The 18,330-nt window shown below is 46.1% G+C and overlaps 2 protein-coding genes across 3 annotated transcripts; one reads left to right on the forward strand and one right to left on the reverse strand.

Annotated features, from left to right (window-relative positions):
• Positions 1–11: 11 nt before the first annotated feature.
• Positions 12–4,481, reverse strand: LOC133473710 (gastrula zinc finger protein XlCGF8.2DB-like). Of its 2 annotated transcripts, none has more exons than XM_061765330.1 (2): positions 3,638–4,481; positions 12–1,724 (listed from the first exon to the last, which is right to left on the reverse strand). In XM_061765330.1, the coding sequence occupies exons 1-2, from the start codon at positions 3,735–3,737 to the stop codon at positions 442–444; spliced, it is 1,383 nt and encodes a 460-aa protein (XP_061621314.1). In that variant the 5' UTR covers positions 3,738–4,481; the 3' UTR covers positions 12–441. The 2 variants fall into 2 exon arrangements, with proteins under 2 accessions (XP_061621314.1, XP_061621315.1); XM_061765331.1 differs by having other exon boundaries at positions 13–1,724; positions 3,913–4,479.
• Positions 1,645–12,742, forward strand: LOC133473709 (gastrula zinc finger protein XlCGF57.1-like). Its single transcript, XM_061765328.1, has 3 exons — positions 1,645–1,761; positions 6,616–6,763; positions 11,047–12,742. The coding sequence occupies exons 2-3, from the start codon at positions 6,637–6,639 to the stop codon at positions 12,327–12,329; spliced, it is 1,410 nt and encodes a 469-aa protein (XP_061621312.1). The 5' UTR covers positions 1,645–1,761; positions 6,616–6,636; the 3' UTR covers positions 12,330–12,742.
• Positions 12,743–18,330: the final 5,588 nt, after the last annotated feature.

Genomic DNA, 18,330 nt, shown 5'->3' on the forward strand with positions numbered 1-18,330 from the left:
CTCTCAAATGGGTTTATTTCACATATTCTCAATTACACTGAAACTATGAATACAGATACAGGCACAAAGTACATCATCATTTTGGATGGAGGTTACCAGTAATTGAAGACTCGAAATTGTCCGTAGGTGTGAACGCGAGCGCGAACGGTTGTTTGTTTCTATGTGCCCTGCGATTGGCTGGCCACCAGTTCAGGGTGTACGCCGCCTCCTGCCCCGAAGTTAGCTGGGATGGGCTCCGGCACGCCCGCGACCCGCGTGAGGAGAAGCGGTGTGGAAAATCAATGAATGAACGAATGAAGTCTTTGTTTTGTAAAGCTCATCAGATGCATGGTAAAACCATGGCCTCAATCTGTCAATCTGCGCCTTTTCGATCGGCTTCACCCTGGTGGTTTTCTGAAATGAATCTGCGAATGAAAGTTCATCGAATAAACCTAACTTAACCTAACGTGCAATTCTAGCGTCTTGATCGCCGTGATTCTCACCAGCACACTTGTGGGTCTTAGCCCCATTCTTACGAGAGAATTTTTGACCACAAACGGTGCAAGGAAAAGGTTTCTCGCCAGTGTGGGTTCTTGTGTGTGTGTTTAAGTTTCCCTTGACAGAGAATCTTTGACCACAAACTGAGCAGGAAAACGGTTTCTCACCAGTATGGGTTCTTGTATGTGTTTTTAAGGTTCCCTTGACAGAGAATCTTTGACCACACACTGAGCAGGAAAACGGTTTCTCACCAGTGTGGGTTCGAGTGTGTCTTTTTAAGTGTTCCTCTTCATTGAATCCTTTACCACAAACTAAGCAGGCAAAAGGTTTCTCACCAGTGTGAGTTCGTGCGTGTGTTTTTAAGGTTCCCTTTCCTGAGAATTTTTGACCGCAAACTGAGCAGGTAAAAGGTTTCTCACCCGTGTGGGTTCTTGTGTGGGTTTTTAAGGTTCCCTTCTGTGTGAACTTTTGACCACAAATTGAGCAGTCAAAAGGTTTCTCACCAGTGTGGGTTCTTGTGTGTGTTTTTAAGGTTCCCTTCTGTGTGAACATTTGACCACAAACTGAGCAGGCAAAAGGTTTCTCGCCAGTATGGATTCTTGTGTGTGTTTTTAAGTCACCCTTTTGTGTGAACCTTTGACCGCAAAATGAGCAGGCAAAAGGTTTCTCGCCAGTGTGTGTTCTTGTGTGCTTTTTTAAGTCACCCTTCTTGGTGAATCTTTTACTGCAAACTGAGCAAGCAATGGGTTTTTCTCCAGTGTGCATTTTCATGTGTTGTTTCAAATTCCTTTTATAAGCCAAAGTTTTCCCACACTGCGAACATTTCCATCGGTTGTTGTTCGTGTGACATGCCATATCGCTTTCAGACTGTTCATCATCGCCATTGTGAGGCGAGTGTGACATCATGTCGTCACTATCTGATAGTGGGGCTAGGAGACCATCAGCTTGTGATCCTCCATCACCTTCTCTTGTCATGTGTTGACTTGAGCTGCTGTTTGGAGGCTCCGCCACTCTGTTCTCCTCGCTTTGACGTTCATCTTCGTGCTTCAAAGGAAAACCAGTCGAAGGAAAACTGGCGATGTCCTCCTCCTCCTCTTCCTGTTTGATGAGGGCGCACTTTGGCTCCTCCTCTTTTATCATTGAAGTAAGCTCCAATTCCACTTGGAGGACCTCTTTGTCCTCCACTTCCTCTTTAAGGTGAGGGAGCTTTGGCTCCTGCCACGCAGGACAAAGATCTTCACGGATGTCTGCAAAACACAAGACAAACCCACATGGTTTGGTCAAGTAAGTTCTCATATTGTGTGAGTTGGTAAAATGACTTATTTTACTGATAAGCCTTTCCTTTATAATGTATTCTTTTATAGTTGCAGAACTCTAGTGTAAATTCTCTGAGATTCGTAGCCTTGCTAAAAACAGCAAGTTTGTCTTATCCAAGGACATTCCCAAGCGGACTCCCATCAGAAGACCATTAGAATAGTCAAGCCTCCTTGAGATAAAAACATGGATGAGCTTCTCCTGGTCTGCTTGGCACATTCAAGCCTTCACTCTGGATATGTTCTTCAGCTGGTAAAAGGCTCTTTTAGTGTTTGGTTTGATGCAGCTGTTGAAAGTCAGGTCAGGATTCCATTTTACATTGTTACCCTTAAAAATGTAGAACATTTATTTCGAATGATGTGAACAGACGAGTTCAGGTAAGAGCGTTTTTTCCCGTAAAGCCATGCCGGATGACGTCTTTACCAAAAGGGGTCCACACCGGTAATGCTGATGATGTCCGCCAGTCTCTCTCTCTCTCTCTGTACGCATGTGTATGTTCGCAGATGGCAGTCAGGCGATGTGTGATTTAATTTTGGCCCTCAAACACGTATAGAAACAACAACTTACAACAGTCCCCGGGACACCGCTACTACTACTACGACAGAAAATGTGCGATTTTATTTCAAGTCCATATCACCTAGCGCTAGCAACTTGGTTTATTCAATTGGCATTATTTCGTGTAACGTTATCACTGACAACACAAAATGTGTCCAGCAGGCTCAAAATGAAAAAACACAAGAGCAAATAACGAAACACAACCAAGTACGATCACGTATTCTGAGAGCATCTGGCCCAAAGGAATGACACGCTAGCCGTCTGCTGCTTGCCGTGTGGCCTCCATCTTTTGATAAACTTTCACACTGGCCGTGTTTCATCGCCATTGCTAGATTATACGTAACTGTGTGTCATCTGCATCACTATGATAGTCGATATTGAGGTTCTGAAGAATTTGACCCAAGGGGAGCATATACAGGCTGAACAGAACGTGTCCGAGGACTGACCTTTGAGGGACCCCGTTGGCCATCGCAATTTGATGAGATTGAACAATTCCGATGATTCTAAAATAACCTCCTTTCCTCCAGGCAGAACCTGAAGCATTTAAGGACTGTTCCATTTTGTCCTATCAACGTTTCAAACTTGTTCAGCGGTATGTTACGATCAATCGTCCAAAGTTGCACTGAGATCCAACAAGACCAGAACGGACACTTTCACCGAATCAGCGTTCAACCTGATTTCATTTCGCACTTTGACAAGAACTTATACCTGCACTAGGATGAGTTCGGAAACCTGATTGAAATTTGTCAATAAGTCCATTTCAGTTCAAGTAATCGCTTAAAAAAAAAAGCCTTTCTCAACAATGCTGGCTATGTCGGGGGGGGGGGGGGGGGGGGGGGGGGGGGGGGGGGTCATATTTTACAATGAGGATGAGATCAAATAAGATGAAGAAATTGAGGATTTCAGATGCTGAACTCTGAACTATAATAAGAGTATAATAAGAGTCACTATAATAATATGGAATTATTTTCCCATGTTACTGTCCACACGAATGTTAACAAGGCACCAATGATGTACAGATTGTGAACGTTCCCTTGTATCTTGGAGGGGAACCTTTTACTGAGGAAAAAAAACCAAGAGCTCAAATCAGCCAGTATCACTGATTTACACTGAAATCATTTAAAAGTAGCAGCAATCCCCCCCCCCCCCCCCCCCCCCCCCACGCCAATTCGACACTTTGACTGGGCAAGCCAAGCAAATGGAGTCAAAGTGTGACACTTGAGGAACGCGCCATCGAACCAGCACCCTTCCGATGACCAAAGGTCTGCATGAGGCGAGCAAGTGAACCAACCTGCGCTGTCGAGCACATCTCGCGGCTGCATCTCGCAAACAGCGTCCGGCAGTTGACTTTGGGGCTCCTCCTCGGACTCTGCTGTCCTTCTCGCAAACATTTTCACACGACAACACTTCTATGTCCACGCTTAAGCGACGCGTTGATCCCAAACGCGTCTCTTTGCTAGCAAGCTAAGCTAGGCTAAGCTAGGCTAGGCTAGGCCGAGGAGCTTCAACGTGCACCGAGACGACTCCCACCGGACACGACGATCGCACGGATGATGTTTGGGTCACCTAAAGTCACGACGTGATGACCTCCCGTGCGAGACTTGAGCACATTCGCTCCCAATTTTAGGAAGATTTGGTGCACCGCGTTTGTCCGTCGAGCTCCTCGGGCCTCTTCGGAGTCTCGTTTGGGTCTCTGGAACTTTCCTATCCGAGCGCCGTGGCCGCGAAGCACTCGTTCGATTTCGGAAACAATCAAATGTTTCAACGCGACCCTTCGAGCCTCTTTCAGCGAACGTTTCTACTGACCAACTCAACAAAAGGGAGGAGTCATATTACCCACAATCCTTCACGGCAGAAAAGATTTAAAGCAACAGGCGAACACATGCGAGGAGTCCTCAAGATACCGCGATGCTCCATGTCACATATTAGACAATATTAAGATATGCTAATGAGGACATACGTACAGTAGCTTGTACAAGGACATGGAAAGTTCCACCTATGTTAGGAGACTTTTTTTTCAATTGTTTGGATTTGCCGAACACAAAATGGGAATGATGCATGCCATTGGTGTCTGTCTTTTATGTTTTGCCCTTTGTAATTTGGTCGTCGTTTCATATGCTGACACATGCAGTAAAAAATGTCATTGTGTTTATGATCAAGAAAACCGTGGGAAAATGCTCGAGCTAGCGATCAGCTCTTGTATTCAACACTTATGAGCTGTTTCTGTTGTCATCATTCGATTTGTTCAAACAAAGGTACCTTTAGTTGCACCTGCAGAAACAAGGGGCCTAATATTTTGTATATACTTAATACAGTTGATTTCAAGTTTTAAGTGTGGAGTATTTTGGCATTTGATTTCTCCCGTTGTGAACAATCCATTGTGTTCAGGGTCGAACACCGGATGTGACCGAATTTGAATCATTTCTATTTGAAGAATTGCATTCAAAAACGGATGTGCTAAGCAGTGGTTCACTGTGCCGCCTCCATATTCTACAAGGACTTTGAATTAGGTTACAATCGATTAGTGGCGTAAAAGACTGCGAGTGCACGTGTCGAATGCCCCCCCGACCCCCGTCTTTGTCTCATTATGTGCCCCTGGCAACTCAGTGTTCCAAATTTGCACACTTGTAATGTGAGCGTGATTTGCTGTCAAATGTGCAATATGTTCAATAAAGTTATTAAAAAAAAAAAAAAAAGCGAGACGGGCGAGCAGGGCGGGAGGAGGCTCGATCGTACTTCAGCAAATCTTGCCGAATTTGGACCGAATGTTGGGAATCCTCGACGCGGGACGCCCCCGATCACGACTTTAGTGGACGAAAACGTCACTCGTGCCATCTTCGTGTCCGGTTGGAGCCGTCTCGTGCACCTTGAAGCTGCTCGGCCTAGCCTAGCCTAGCCTAGCCTAGCCTAGCTTGCTAACAAAGAGACGCGTTTGTGAGCAACACTTCGCGAAGCAGAGATCAAGCCGGAGGTAAAGTGTTCTTCTTTTCCGCCACCGACTAGTTAGCAGTGGGGACAACAATCAGAATCAGAATCATCTTTATTTTGCCAAGTATGTCCAAAAAAGTAGTTGGAGCCGCTCGAGTACGACAACAGACGGTCAATTGGCAGAGAACACTTTGGAGACACAAAGACATTGACAAAAAAAAAAAAAAACAGTCACTGAGCAGTAAAGGGTTGCTAGTTGTCTGGTAATGCCGGTACATTTCTTTTTTTTTTTTTTTTTTTTTTTTTTTTGACAATTGTGCAAAAAGATGCAGAGTCCTCGAGCACTTCGAGCAGTTCGAATGACTAATATCGCAATAGTCCGGTGCAATGAGCGTTGTGCAAAGGGCGGCGAGACTTCAAGCGAGTAGTGCGATAGTCTGGGACAATGTTGATTGTGCAAATGTTGCAGATACTCCTCAGTCAGTGTGCAAATGGGGCCGATGCTCCTCTGGCACGAGTGGCCAGTATATGCAACTAGTGCAGCGTGGCGAGACGACTACAGTGAGTGCACGAGTAAAATAGAATTGGCCCCACAGAAATGGGACAATGAACTCAAGTCCAAAAATTGCCAGCATGTTGTCATGGAATTGGAGGTCAGGTGTTTAAGAAGTTGATCGCAAGAGGGAAGAAGCTGTCGGAATGTCTGCTAGTTCGACGACCGCTGCGTAGAACTGTCTCAGCAGCTCCGGCGGCAGGCCGTGCTTTCTCACAAGCCGCAGGAAGTACATCCTCTGCTGGGCCTTTTGATGTGGGTCGCCCACTTTGGGTCCTGAGAGACTGTAATTCCCAGGAACGTGAAGGTCTCGACGGTTGACACGAGGCAGCTGGACAACGTGAGGGGCAGCTGTGGCGCAGGATGCCTCCTGAAGTCCGCGATCATCTCTCAATAAACGTGTTTTTAAAAAAAAAAAAAAACTAAATTCGATCAGCTTTGTTTGTCTGAGGTACTGAAATGAGATCTCTTAACACTTCCTTCCTGAATCCTTATTGTTATGAATATCCTAATCTGAATCCTTTGTCGAGTCATGTCTATAATGTTTTAACACACATTTGCTCTCCTGAAGTCACAGATTAGCTGTCCGATTTCTGTCTCCGATCTCTTTCGATGCATAATTGCATAGTCTACCGTTTCCTCTTGTTGGCAGCAATCCCATCTACCACTTTGGTGGTTTGCCATTTGAACTCACGTACTGTTTAACCCACGACGTGCAATTCTTAACCTTGATATAATTGTTTCACATGTTCGATTTGCACTCGCTTTCTCGTCCCTTTACCCAAAAGTGTTGCGATCGTCGTGTGAAAATGCGCGCGAGGAGGACGGCGGAGTACGAGGAGGAACCTCGGGGCCCGAAAGAGGAGGAGGAGCCACAAGGTCAACGACCGGACGCTGCGTTCGATCTGCGGCCTCGAGTTGTGCCGCGCAGAGCAGGTGGGTTCACTTGTTTGGGAAAAAGTTTCCCTTCGAAATAATATTCCTCTGTTCAATTGCAGGCACTATCTGATGTTTCATTGAATATAACATTATTACAATTCAGTAAGGCGTCCCCTCATGATTACAGTATGCGGACTCGGGGGTACAACCGGCGTTTGTCAAGATCTGGGAAAAGGTCGTGGGCATCGTGCAATGCTGCATTATCAAAGTGTAGCAGCTTTACCCATTTTACATGGCTTGTTTGGGCAAAGTAGATTTTAGAAGAAATCAGCTCAGAAATTAAGTTGTGTGTAATAATGTGAAATGACATAGGGAAAAAGTATTGAACACATGAAGAAAGGGAGGTGCAAAAAGGCCTGGAAAGCCGAGACGACACCTAAAATCTATCGGTAATCAAAACGGCAATCCAGTGCAAATGAATATCAGCTGGTTCGCTCCCAAATCGAATGCCGACAAAGGTCTCGTTGCCAAGGTGACACATCTCACGATGGGTAAGCGCAAAGAGCTGTCTCAAGACCATCACGAACTAATTGTTGCAAAACATAACGACGGCATTGGTTACAGGCCCGTAGCTAAGCTTCTGAATGTTCCGGTGAGCACGCTTGGGGCCTGAATACGGAAGTCGAAAGCCAATCGTACCACCATAAATTTGCCTCGATCAGGTTAGCCTCGCACGATTTCTGGCAGCGGAGTGGAAAGGATAATCAGGCGAGTTGTCCAAGAGCCAAGGACCACACGAGAGCTTCAAAAAGACCTCGAATTAGCAGGTGCTGTTGTCACAATGACAACGGCGAATAATGCACTCTGCCACCAGGGCCTGGATGCACGCTAGCAACAACGCAAGACCTCGCTGCTGAAAAAAGCATGTGAAGCTTCTTTAAAGTTTGCTCGAGCTAGTTAAATGCTGGGAGAATATAGTCTGGTCTGATGAGACCAAAATTGAACTGGTTGGATGCCACAATGCCCACCGTGTTTGGAGGAGAAATGGCACTGCACATCGCCCGAAAAACACCGTACCAACCGTGAATTTCGGCTGCGGGAACATGATGGTGTGGGGCTGCTTTTCAGAAAGTGGGACTGGTAAACGTCACTTTATTGAAGGAAAGATGAATGGGCAAATGTACCAAGACATTCTTGACAAAAAAATCTACTGCTAGCTACAAGGATGGTGAAAATTCAATGAGGGTGGACATTTCAGCAGGATGATGATCCAAAGCATACTGCCAAGGAAACACTCAAATGGTTTCAAATAAAATAAAACAAAAAAGCCGCTAGAATGGCCCAGCCAATCACCTGACTTGAAGCCAATTGAAAATCTATGAAAAGAACTGAAACTCAAGGTCCATAAAAGAAGCCCACGGAACCTTCAAGATTTGAAGACTGCTTGTGTGGAGGAATGGGTCAAAATCAACCAGCGCAATGCGTGCGACTAGTTTCTCCATATAGGAGGCATCTTGAAACTGTCATTGCAAGCAAAGCTTGTCGTACAAAGTATTAAATAAACACGTTATTGTGTTGAATACTTTTTCCCAGTGTCATTTCACATTATTACACACAACTTAATTTCCAAGCTTATTCGTTCTACTTTCTTTGTATGTATGTAACAGTACTTTTACCCCCTTACAATGATCTAAATGTCGCTCACTACTTTTGTTGATTTACAATTACTATTATTATTAACTATTTTGTGCGCGAGACGATGACTTCGACTTCCGCATTGGGCGCTGTTTGCGTCACTCCAATTTAAGCACTAGTGACGTTTAAGTCGAGTTCCCCAATCCAAACCACACAAGGAAGTCACATGACCTCACGCGACGTCTTCCATTGGGCTTCCCGGACAGAGGTGGTCACGCTAGATAAGCCTGCCCCGCTGATCGTCGTGCCTACGTGGCGTCCGTGTCGGGAAGGTCATCGTGACCATGGAGGCAACGGCGCTGTACTCTTGTTTACATTTCGACCGACAAAAACAACAACTTGCATGTATTGCAGTCCGGCACTGTCCGGCACTGTCTGCCCAAACGCGCATATTTCAGCTCACTTGTAACTTGAGAAAACAGCGTGCAGTAAATTGCGGATGTTTTTTGGGGGGGACTTTTGACTGCGCATACACACGCACGCACTCACACAGCCACTAAGAATTTGCACATTCACATTTGATAACTTGTAACACTCTTTTGTATTAATTAGGAAACGCGCCTACAGTTATATAATTAGTTTATGGATGTTTTATTTTATTTTATTTTTTTGTCACCTTTGTCGTGCCTTTGGTGTTTGCATGTCTGGTAGTAGGAGTGATGGCAACGCTTGAAGCAGTAGTGCTATTCGAGTAGAAGTAGTCATGGTAGTAATACGGTATACGTTGGCATCAAGCAGTTGTATTGGGGTCATTCCCGGCAGGCTCGACACGACCAGGATTTTTGGGGCCGGGTTGAAAAAAATGATAAGCAATCACCGATCCGATCACAAGATGGAGCAATGTGTCGATTTAAATAACATGTGCATTTACTGAATATACTTGTGTACTGAATTGCTCCAAAATTATATTTACAATGAATAATGTAGCTTTTTTCATCCTCTCCTTGAGCCGTCACCTTATCGTGGTGGGGGGGTTTGTGTGTCCCGATGATCCTAGGAGCTAAGTTGTCTGGGGCTTCACGGCCCCTGCTAGGGTCACCCATGGCAAACAGGTCCGAGATGAAGGACCAGACAAAGCACGACTCCAAAAACCCCTATGGCGAACAAAATATATGGATCTAGGTTTCCCTTGCCCGGATGCAGGTCACCGGGGCCCCCCTCTGGAGCCAGGCCTGGAGGTGTGGCTCGAAGGCGAGCGCCTGGTGGCCGGGCCCGCACCCACGGGGCCCGGCCGGGCACAGCCCGAATAGGTAACGTGGGGGTTCCCATGGGTTCACCACCTGTAGGAGGGGAAAGCAGTGCACCGCCAACACTGTGTATAGTGGGGAGGGGGCGCTGCTGACCTCGACTCGGGACGTTGTGAATCGGTGGGGAGAATACTTTGAAGACCTCCTCAATTCCACCGACACGCCTTCCCATGAGGAAGCAGAGTCTGGGGTATCTGAGGCGGGCTCTCCTATCTCTGGGGTTGAGGTCACCGAGGTGGTTAAAAAGCTCCTCGGTGGCAAGGCCCCGGGGGTGGATGAGATTCGCCCGGAGTTCCTCAAGGCTCTGGATGTTGTGGGGCTGTCCTGGTCCTTAGTCGGAAAAGGGTGGAGTGCCCTCTCCAGGTCGGGGATGAGATCCTTCCCCAAGTGGAGGAGTTCAAATGTCTTGGTGTCTTGTTCACGAGTGAGGGAAGAATGGAACGGGAGATCGACAGGCGGATTGGTGCAGTGTCTGCAGTGATGTTCGCCTAGAACATTTGGTGTTAACACGAGCTTGCTAGGCTACATAACGTTTTGATGCCTGCTTGCGAGCGGCATCGTATTAAAAGTACTCGAACATACCTCAGGCAATCCCTGAATGAAAGTCCTCTCACGACCACAGGTGACCGTCAGCATATGTTTTTCCCCCATTTTGTTCTTGTAAACATACGGCACGATCCATTATTGTTGTCGTCGCCACGGTAACGAGTGTACCCGGTCGCATTTGAGTTGACGATAAAGCCCAGTGATCGTAAAAAAAGGGATGCGGTGGTATCAGAATACAAGATTTTACTGCAGTAGCCTGACATAGTGCAATCGTGAAAGGGCAAATTTATCTTGTCGTCTGATCCGGGCATTACGTGTTGTCTGTCTCAGATGTGGGTTTTTTTCTTCAATAACTTTATTGGTGGGCAGATATTTACAGTATTACGTCGGCGACGTGGAGTAAATGTCAATGACGTCATTCATCAGCGAATTATGACATTAAACGCGATCGTCATAAAATGCTAATTGTCGGCCGATACCGATCAGGCCAGTGTGAAGTCTCGATGACACACACCCGAAAGTATCAGAACAATCGGCCAGGTATTTATGGGTTTGCGGATGCGTTTCCACGTCAGCCACGTCGATCATTCCACATACGCAGATTCATTTCATTGAGACGATGCGACATGCGTCAGTGACGAGAGATCGTATTTAAGTGCCCCCAGCCATGAAATCACAACATTTAGGTATGATGTCTCCAATTACTTTTCACTCCTCCCTCCTAGCCCCCCCCCCCCCCCCCCCCCCCGTTGTTCTCGTCAACTCCTCGATGGCGGGAGGCTCTAACATGTAAACAGGATTAAGGAGAGAGTTGATCATTAAATGACATTTGTTTGTCTTTGCGTCTTGCAGACGTCAGTCAAGATCTTCGTCCTGAGTGGCTGAAGCCAGACTCCCCTCACATGAAAGAGGAAGAGGAGGACGAAGCAGTTCATCACTTTAAAAACATAGACGAGCTGGAGCCCCGCCACATCAAAGAGGAGGAGGAAGAGTTCCCACGTTTTAAACAGGAAGAGCAGGAGGAAATCATTCGAGGTCATTTGACTGGTGTCTCTTTGAAGAGTGGAGATGAAGGTCAAAGTGAGGAGAGCAGATGGACGAAGCCTTCAAGCAGGAGCTCAAGTCACATGACAACAGAAGGTGATGGAGAAGACCACTGTGGAGGATCGCCATCAGACGGCCTTCTAGCTCCACTATCAGATAGTGATGACATGGCGTCACACTCTCCTCACACGGATGGTGATGATGATGATAAGCAGTCTGAAGGTGGTGAGACATCTCCCACTGACAACAAACGATGGAAATGTTCTCAGTGTGGGAAAACCTTTGCTTATAGGGGAAAGTTGAAACAACACATGAGAACCCACACTGGAGAGAAACCTTTTGCCTGCACAGTTTGTGGCCAGAGATTCTCTCAGAAGGTCAGCTTAAGTCGTCATACAAGAACACACACTGGAGAGAAACCTTTCGCCTGCTCAGTTTGTGGCCAGAGATTCTCCAATAAGGGAAACATGACAAGACACACAAGAACCCACACTGTAAAGAAATGTTTTACCTGCTCCGTTTGCGGTCAACGATTCACCAAGAAGGGCAACTTGACAAGTCACACAAGGACCCACACTGGTGAGAAACCTTTTGCCTGCTCACTTTGTGGTCAAAGATTCTCTGTGAAGGGAACCTTAAAAAAACACACAAAAACCCACACTGGTGAGAAACCTTTTTCCTGCTCAGTTTGTGGCCAAAGATTCTCGCAGAAGGACACGTTAAAACATCACACAAGAACACACACTGGGGAGAAGCCTTTCTCCTGCTTAGTTTGTGGGAAAAGATTTTTTGCTAAGGGAGACTTAAAAAGACACACGAGAACACACACTGGTGAGAAACCATTTTCCTGCGAAGATTGTGGTCAAAGATTCTCTCAGAAGGGAACCCTGAAAAATCACATAAGAACACACACTGGGGAGAAGCCATTTGGCTGCACAGAATGCGGTCAGACGTTCTCTCGGCACCACTACGTTAAGAAACACAAGTGTGTTGGCAAGAACAGCAGAGAGCAATTCAATGTCCGCCTCTCATCTGAGCAGGCTTCGTCAGTTCACGCGCCGAGAATGATCGTGTTTTATGTCCCTTCTTAAATGACCTCGTTTCCATAGTTCTGGAATCATCATTTTGGGGTGCTCGCTGTTGTTCATATGATAGTACGATAACGCAATGACATATGGCAACAATGTAAGGTTTACCAACTTGAACAAATCCGCTGTTTAGAAACTAAAGCAAGCTGTCTTTTTTTGTCAATGTTATTTCCTGAACACTTTTCATTTCGGGGGTGAGGGGATTCCGCTCCACAGCTACGTTATATAAAACATGAGTGCATGCTGCCACTTTAGTATAGTACATTCCTTTGCATTAGCTTTGGTTCGTTGAAATAATGTGAATTGGTTGAACATTTTGGGGTTTAAATATATATAATGTTGAATTCTCGTTTCATGTTTTAAGTTTTACAATAAATGACAACAGGGAGTGACAAATAAACAGCTTGAAGCAAGCACGTTCTGCCTCTTATTTGGAAGCCGGTGTGTCATGATCTGTTTTTGGGGTTTCGATTACAAGCCCAATTCCAATGAAGTTGGGACGTTGTGTTAAACACAAAGAAAAACAGAAGACAATGATTTGCAAATCACGTTCGACCTATCTTTCATTGAATACTAGTACTACTACAAAGACAAGATATTTCATCTTCAAACTGATAAACTTGATTGTTTTGAGCAAATAATCATGAACTTAGAATTCGTTCCAAAACGCTGGCACAGGTGGGAAAAGAGACGGAGAAAGTTGAGGAATGCTCATGAAAGACCTGTTTGGAACATCCCACAGGTGGACGGGCTCATTGGGAACAGGTGGGGGCCATGATCGGGTAGAAAAGGAGCTTCCCTCAATTGAATTGCTCAGCCATTCACAAGCAAAGACGGGGCGAGGTTCACCTCTTTGTGAACAAGTGCGTGAGAAAATAGTCCAACAGTTTAAGGACAAAGTTCCTCAACGTGCAATTGCGAGGAATTGAGGGATTTCATCATCTACGGTCCAAAATATCATCAAAAGTTCAGAGACTCTGGAGAAATCACCGCTTGTAAGCGGCAAGGCCGAAAACCGACATCGAATGCCCGTGACCTGCGATCCCTCAGGCGGCACTGCATCAAAAAGCGACATCAGTGTGTAAAGGATATCACCGCATGGGCTCAGGAACACTTCAGAAAACCAATGTCAGTAAATACAGTTCGGCGCTACATCCGGAGGTGCAACTTAAAACTCTACTATGCAAAGCAAAAGCCATTCATCAACAACACCCAGAAACGCCGCCGGCTTCTCTGGGCCCGAGCTCATCTAAGATGGACTGACGCAAATTTCAGTACCTCAGACAAAACAAAGCTGATCATCTCGTTGTTGTTTTGATCTCATTGAATTGTTCGTAGTAGATCTTCTGGTCCACGTCCTAACTAGTAGGTGACGGAAAGAAGAGCACTTTACGCTCAGGCTTTTTCTCCGCTTAGCAAAATGTTGATCCCAAACGTGTCTCTTTGTTAGCATGCTAAGCTAAACGAAGCTAGGCCGAATGGCTTCAACGACACATGGGCCAATTACCGAATTGGAATTTCTTCGCGTGCCCTCTGGCCTGAAGGGAGCGCCTCAGACTTTTCCAAGGCGACTGGAGGAGAAGCGGGACGGAAGAGGAACCGACCAATCGATGATCGATTACTCTACGATTTACCGTCCAAAACAACGTCAAATACAGTTTTTTTGTTTTTTTTGCTGGCTGGCAGCTCCCAAAAGGACTGTTGGGACGGTTGGACGAACATACTGTAGTGGTCATCACGTTTGCCTCACACGCAAAAGGTCCCACGTTCGAAACCGGGTGGAAACAGCTCGTGGACAGAGGGGCTGGAGACCAAATATGTCAAACTCGGCCCACGGTGTAATTATATTTTGCCCGCGAGACCCTATCAAATGTGTATTGGAGCCGGCCCGCCACACGCGCCACTAACATTCCAAATCCCAGAATGCTTTGCTCGTGTGTCGGGCCGTCAGTCTCCACCGGCGAGCGCCCCTCCCCGTTCTGTTGCCGTCGTTAGCAACTATGCTATGCAAATTCCCCCGAATGGAAAACGGTGAACTTCCAAGACAGATTGTCTGTTGACTAAAGTCAAGGACAGACCAGTTTGTCGTGGCTGCAACCAAGAATAGAACACCATTGAATTCATCTTTGGGTTTTTTGAAATGCCCGTTATCAACTCCTGGGCAGGGACTGTTCATAGTTTGAAGGACATTCTTATTTTTTGGGTTGTTTTGTTGTTGGCCTCTGAAAAAAGATGGACGTCAAAAAGAAAGGTCGTTGGAGATAGATAAATAGAATTCATGTTCTCTATTTCAATACAAAACAACAAACAAATACCACTGATGTCTTTTAGCGCAAATTAAATTTCTCATGTTTATAATATTAAGGTTGTTTGTTCCAGATTCAGCACCGATGACAGCTGGGATGGGCTGCGGCACGCCCGCGACCCGCGTGAGGAGAAGCGCGACAGAAAATGGATGGATGTGCTTAACTGACTCAACATTAGCCGTTGGCTTGAGAACACGGCTGCTAGTGCAAGCTATCCCCGCGAGCACGTCGGGTGAAAAACAATTCCGAGTACGATTCACCGCGTAGTACGTCGTTCATTGTACGAGTACATCGCTCCTTAGCGGATCACAAATGAAGTTTGAAACAGACTTCTTTGAAGACCCCAAGCCCTGTTGTAAAACAGAGACAGGTTAGTGTCCGAAAAGACAAGGATGGCACTAATGAACGCACGAATTCCATTGATGTAGAAATACAAAGAAAAGATGGTTGGTCTGACAACTGCTCGAAACCCTCTCAAAAGAATTCGGACTTCAGTCATGCTTAAATATCCTCCGTTATGACTTATCATTCGGAAATATTCAATTCTGCTCGTGAGTTGGCGACTTGGTGGGCGTGTCTGTGAAAAACTGCATGCCCGCTTTTGGGGACTAGTGGTGTCGTGGTTATCACGTTCGCCTCCCACGCGAAAGGTCCCCGGTTCGAGACAGCTTTTCTTGCCCGTCAGGCAGCCGTTGCGCGTGGTGTGCTGGTGACGTTCTGTGCTGGAAGTCACCGTAGCTTAGCGGTGTGCGTGTGCACCTCGTGTGTGAAAGGTTCCTGGGTCAAAACTTTGTATAAGCAAGGCCTGTTTAATATTGTTATTATTTTTTCAATTCATCTGCCTTGAAAAACAACTCGGACAAAAACCTTCTCCCCGTCGGGAATCAAATCTTTTGGTGGGGCTCTTCTTTTCGGGAAAACAAAAAGGCCCATCATCCTCGTTTCCTCGTTTTGGCGAACATAACGACCAGTACGTGACTCAAACTGTGGCTAACGTGCTATCTGTTAGCAGGACCAGCAAACTGCGCCGCTTCCTGGAATTGCCGATGCGTTCAGGTGCATTGACGGGTGCTTGACACGAAGGTAAGGTGAAGGTAAGGTCAAAGCGCGTTCGGCGAACATAACAACCAATAGTGTTGAGACACTACCAAAGAATCCCACCGCAGCCCTCATCAGTAGCACCGCCTTGCCCTTGTCCGGCCCTTTTCTGTCCTCTTGCTTGGTTGTTGTCTGCCCTCACCAGGTGCCCCCCCTGTCCACAAATATCAACACAATTTGAGTTTTGTAACGTGACTTGTGGTCGAATAGCTCGACTGTCTCACGATTTTCTTGGACTGGCAATGAGTCAAGTGAATGCTTGAGTAAATGTCAAAGTGCGGTTTACCCAAAATGTTACCTGAGTAAACGTAGCACGTTACTACCCACCTCTGTGTAAAACAAAACGCTTTCTGTACAATTCATGAATGGATGCCGCTTACAGCACTGGTGTCAAACTCAAGGCCCGGGGGCCAGATCCGGCCCGCGAAAGCAAATCATGTGCCTCAACTTCCATGATTCTTGCTCAAATCTGTTCCACATGTTTGTCTCATATTCATACGTAAGGAACTATTGTAAGCATGTTTTGCCTCCAAACCCCGTTTACAGTTCCTTGGACAAGAAATAGTTGAACAAACAATTATCCTCGACTTCTGATTTCAAAACGAGTTATCCATCAATTTGTTGTCCATGTGTAATAATATGATGAGGCGATTCAACGTTCAACTTCTGAGGAAAACCGTATCTACAATATTTTTCAGTTTTTATTGTCCATTTCAGAATATGAAGTTACTTCATTTTGTGTTGTGACATAATGCCCAACATCGCTCCGTCGCTTAATACATTTAACATGATCACCCGTAAACTAATTCGATCTTTCTAGCCCCGTTTCCGCCGGGACCGCAACCGGGGCCACGACCCGCAGCTCCTCGACGCGGAAATACAAAAGACCAGCGCAACAAATGAGCAAAAATGTTGCAATAGAGGATGTCCGCTTCACAGGTGCGTAGAGTAGCCAAATATTGTCCTCGATAGATTTCTCAGCGATTTGATCGCCCTGATCGGTATCGGCCGATATTTAGCATTTTATGCCGATCGGCTTTAATTGTCATAGTTGGCCGATCCGAAAAAGACATTTACTTCGCGTCGCCGCGTGCACAGTATATTTGAATCCAAAAACCAGTTGACTTTTAGCCTTGTCGCGTCTCTTTTGACGTCGTACTGTAAAAATCGGACGGCCAAAGAAGTTATTTAAAAAAAAAAATATAATAATAATAAATAAATGTTGGCGGTGTGGAACAGACAACACGCCTGAGACAGACAACGTGTAATGCCGGATCAGACGATTTGCTCTTTCACGATAGCGCTGTCAGACTACTGCGTGAAAATCTTGTATTCCGCATCCCGTTTTTTTTACGATCATCGGGCTTTATCTTGTCAACGCAAACGCGACCGGATACACTCGTTACCATGACGACGACAACAATAATGGATGGCGCCATGCGTTTGATGTGCTCAGGACAGGAGAGGACGTTCTTCTGAGGCTCGCTCGAGGTACGTTCCCGTACTTTGAATACGATACGGCTCGCAAGCAGGCAACAAAATGTTATGTAGCCTAGCAAGCTAGCGGTAGCACGAACGGTTGGACGTAAACATGCCGCCGTTCTGTCGAATCGTGCTCTAAAGATTCGGTGGGGGTGAAGTCATTGAATTCAAAATAAAGTCATTGAATTCCAGGAAGTTAGCGCCCGTTATTTCTGTCATGTTGGTATTTCACGATGTGAAATATTTTTGTATAATATGCGGGTTTCACTTGTCGGCACGGTGTACGACTGGTTAGAGCGTCCGGCTCACAGTTCTGAGGACCCGGGTTCGATCCCCGGCCCCGCCTGTGTGGAGTTTGCATGTTGTCCCCGTGCTTGCGTGGCTTTTCTCCGGGCGCGCCGCTTTCCTCCCGCATGCTTTCATTGACAACTCTAAATTGCCCGTAGGTGTGAATATGAGTGCGAATGGTTGTTTGTTTGTTTGTATGTGCCCTGCGATTGGCTGGCGACCGGTTCAGGGTGTGCCCCGCCTCCTGCCGATGACAGCTGGGATAGGCTCCGGCACGCCCGCGACCCTCGTGAGGAGAAGCGGCTCAGAGAATGGATGGACGGATGGGTTTCACTTGTGTGACAAAAAAATATTGAACGATTTCATGATGCTTTGTTTTTTGAAATGTTTTTGTAAGACCCCAAAGATCTCTATGGTCATTTACTACTCCCTATTTTGATATTTTTCCCCACATTGTGTCATCGCAGGTAAGAGGTCGAAAACAGTAATACGCGTATTTTTACAATGTAAGGAGAAATCAAAAATATTCAAATTGAAGGAGTGAATGCAAAGCGTCAGAAAAATAAGTACAGTCAAAACATAATGCGTACTTTGTTACTTCCAAGCGCTGCAATCCCATTTTCTGACTGAACAGTGATTTCACTTGGCATGAACAGATGCAAAAAGGGCAAAGATCTTAATGCCATGCCCGTGCAGATCTTCTGAAGTGTGACCAAACTGAGTCCACATCTTCATGTGGGGACGGACGGTGGAATCTCTGCTCGGCGATGAGGTTGATCATAAACGCCTGTTGTTGGGTTTTTTCATCGGCTAGCAAGCTAAGCTAAGCT

This window comes from Phyllopteryx taeniolatus, unplaced genomic scaffold (genome assembly GCF_024500385.1).
Source record: "Phyllopteryx taeniolatus isolate TA_2022b unplaced genomic scaffold, UOR_Ptae_1.2 contig_36, whole genome shotgun sequence".
NCBI classification, from domain to species: Eukaryota; Metazoa; Chordata; class Actinopteri; order Syngnathiformes; family Syngnathidae; genus Phyllopteryx; species Phyllopteryx taeniolatus.

What these genes read in the sequence shown, in the direction of transcription:
- LOC133473710 (XM_061765330.1), bottom strand. Translation starts at nt 3,737, where the DNA reads ATGTTTGCGAGAAGGACAGCAGAGTCCGAGGAGGAGCCCCAAAGTCAA. An exon ending in AGATGTGCTCGACAGCGCAG is followed by an intron (nt 1,725 to 3,637) that starts GTTGGTTCACTT and finishes TGTGTTTTGCAG; the next exon opens with ACATCCGTGAAGATCTTTGT.
- LOC133473709 (XM_061765328.1), top strand. Translation starts at nt 6,637, where the DNA reads ATGCGCGCGAGGAGGACGGCGGAGTACGAGGAGGAACCTCGGGGCCCG. An exon ending in AGTTGTGCCGCGCAGAGCAG is followed by an intron (nt 6,764 to 11,046) that starts GTGGGTTCACTT and finishes TGCGTCTTGCAG; the next exon opens with ACGTCAGTCAAGATCTTCGT.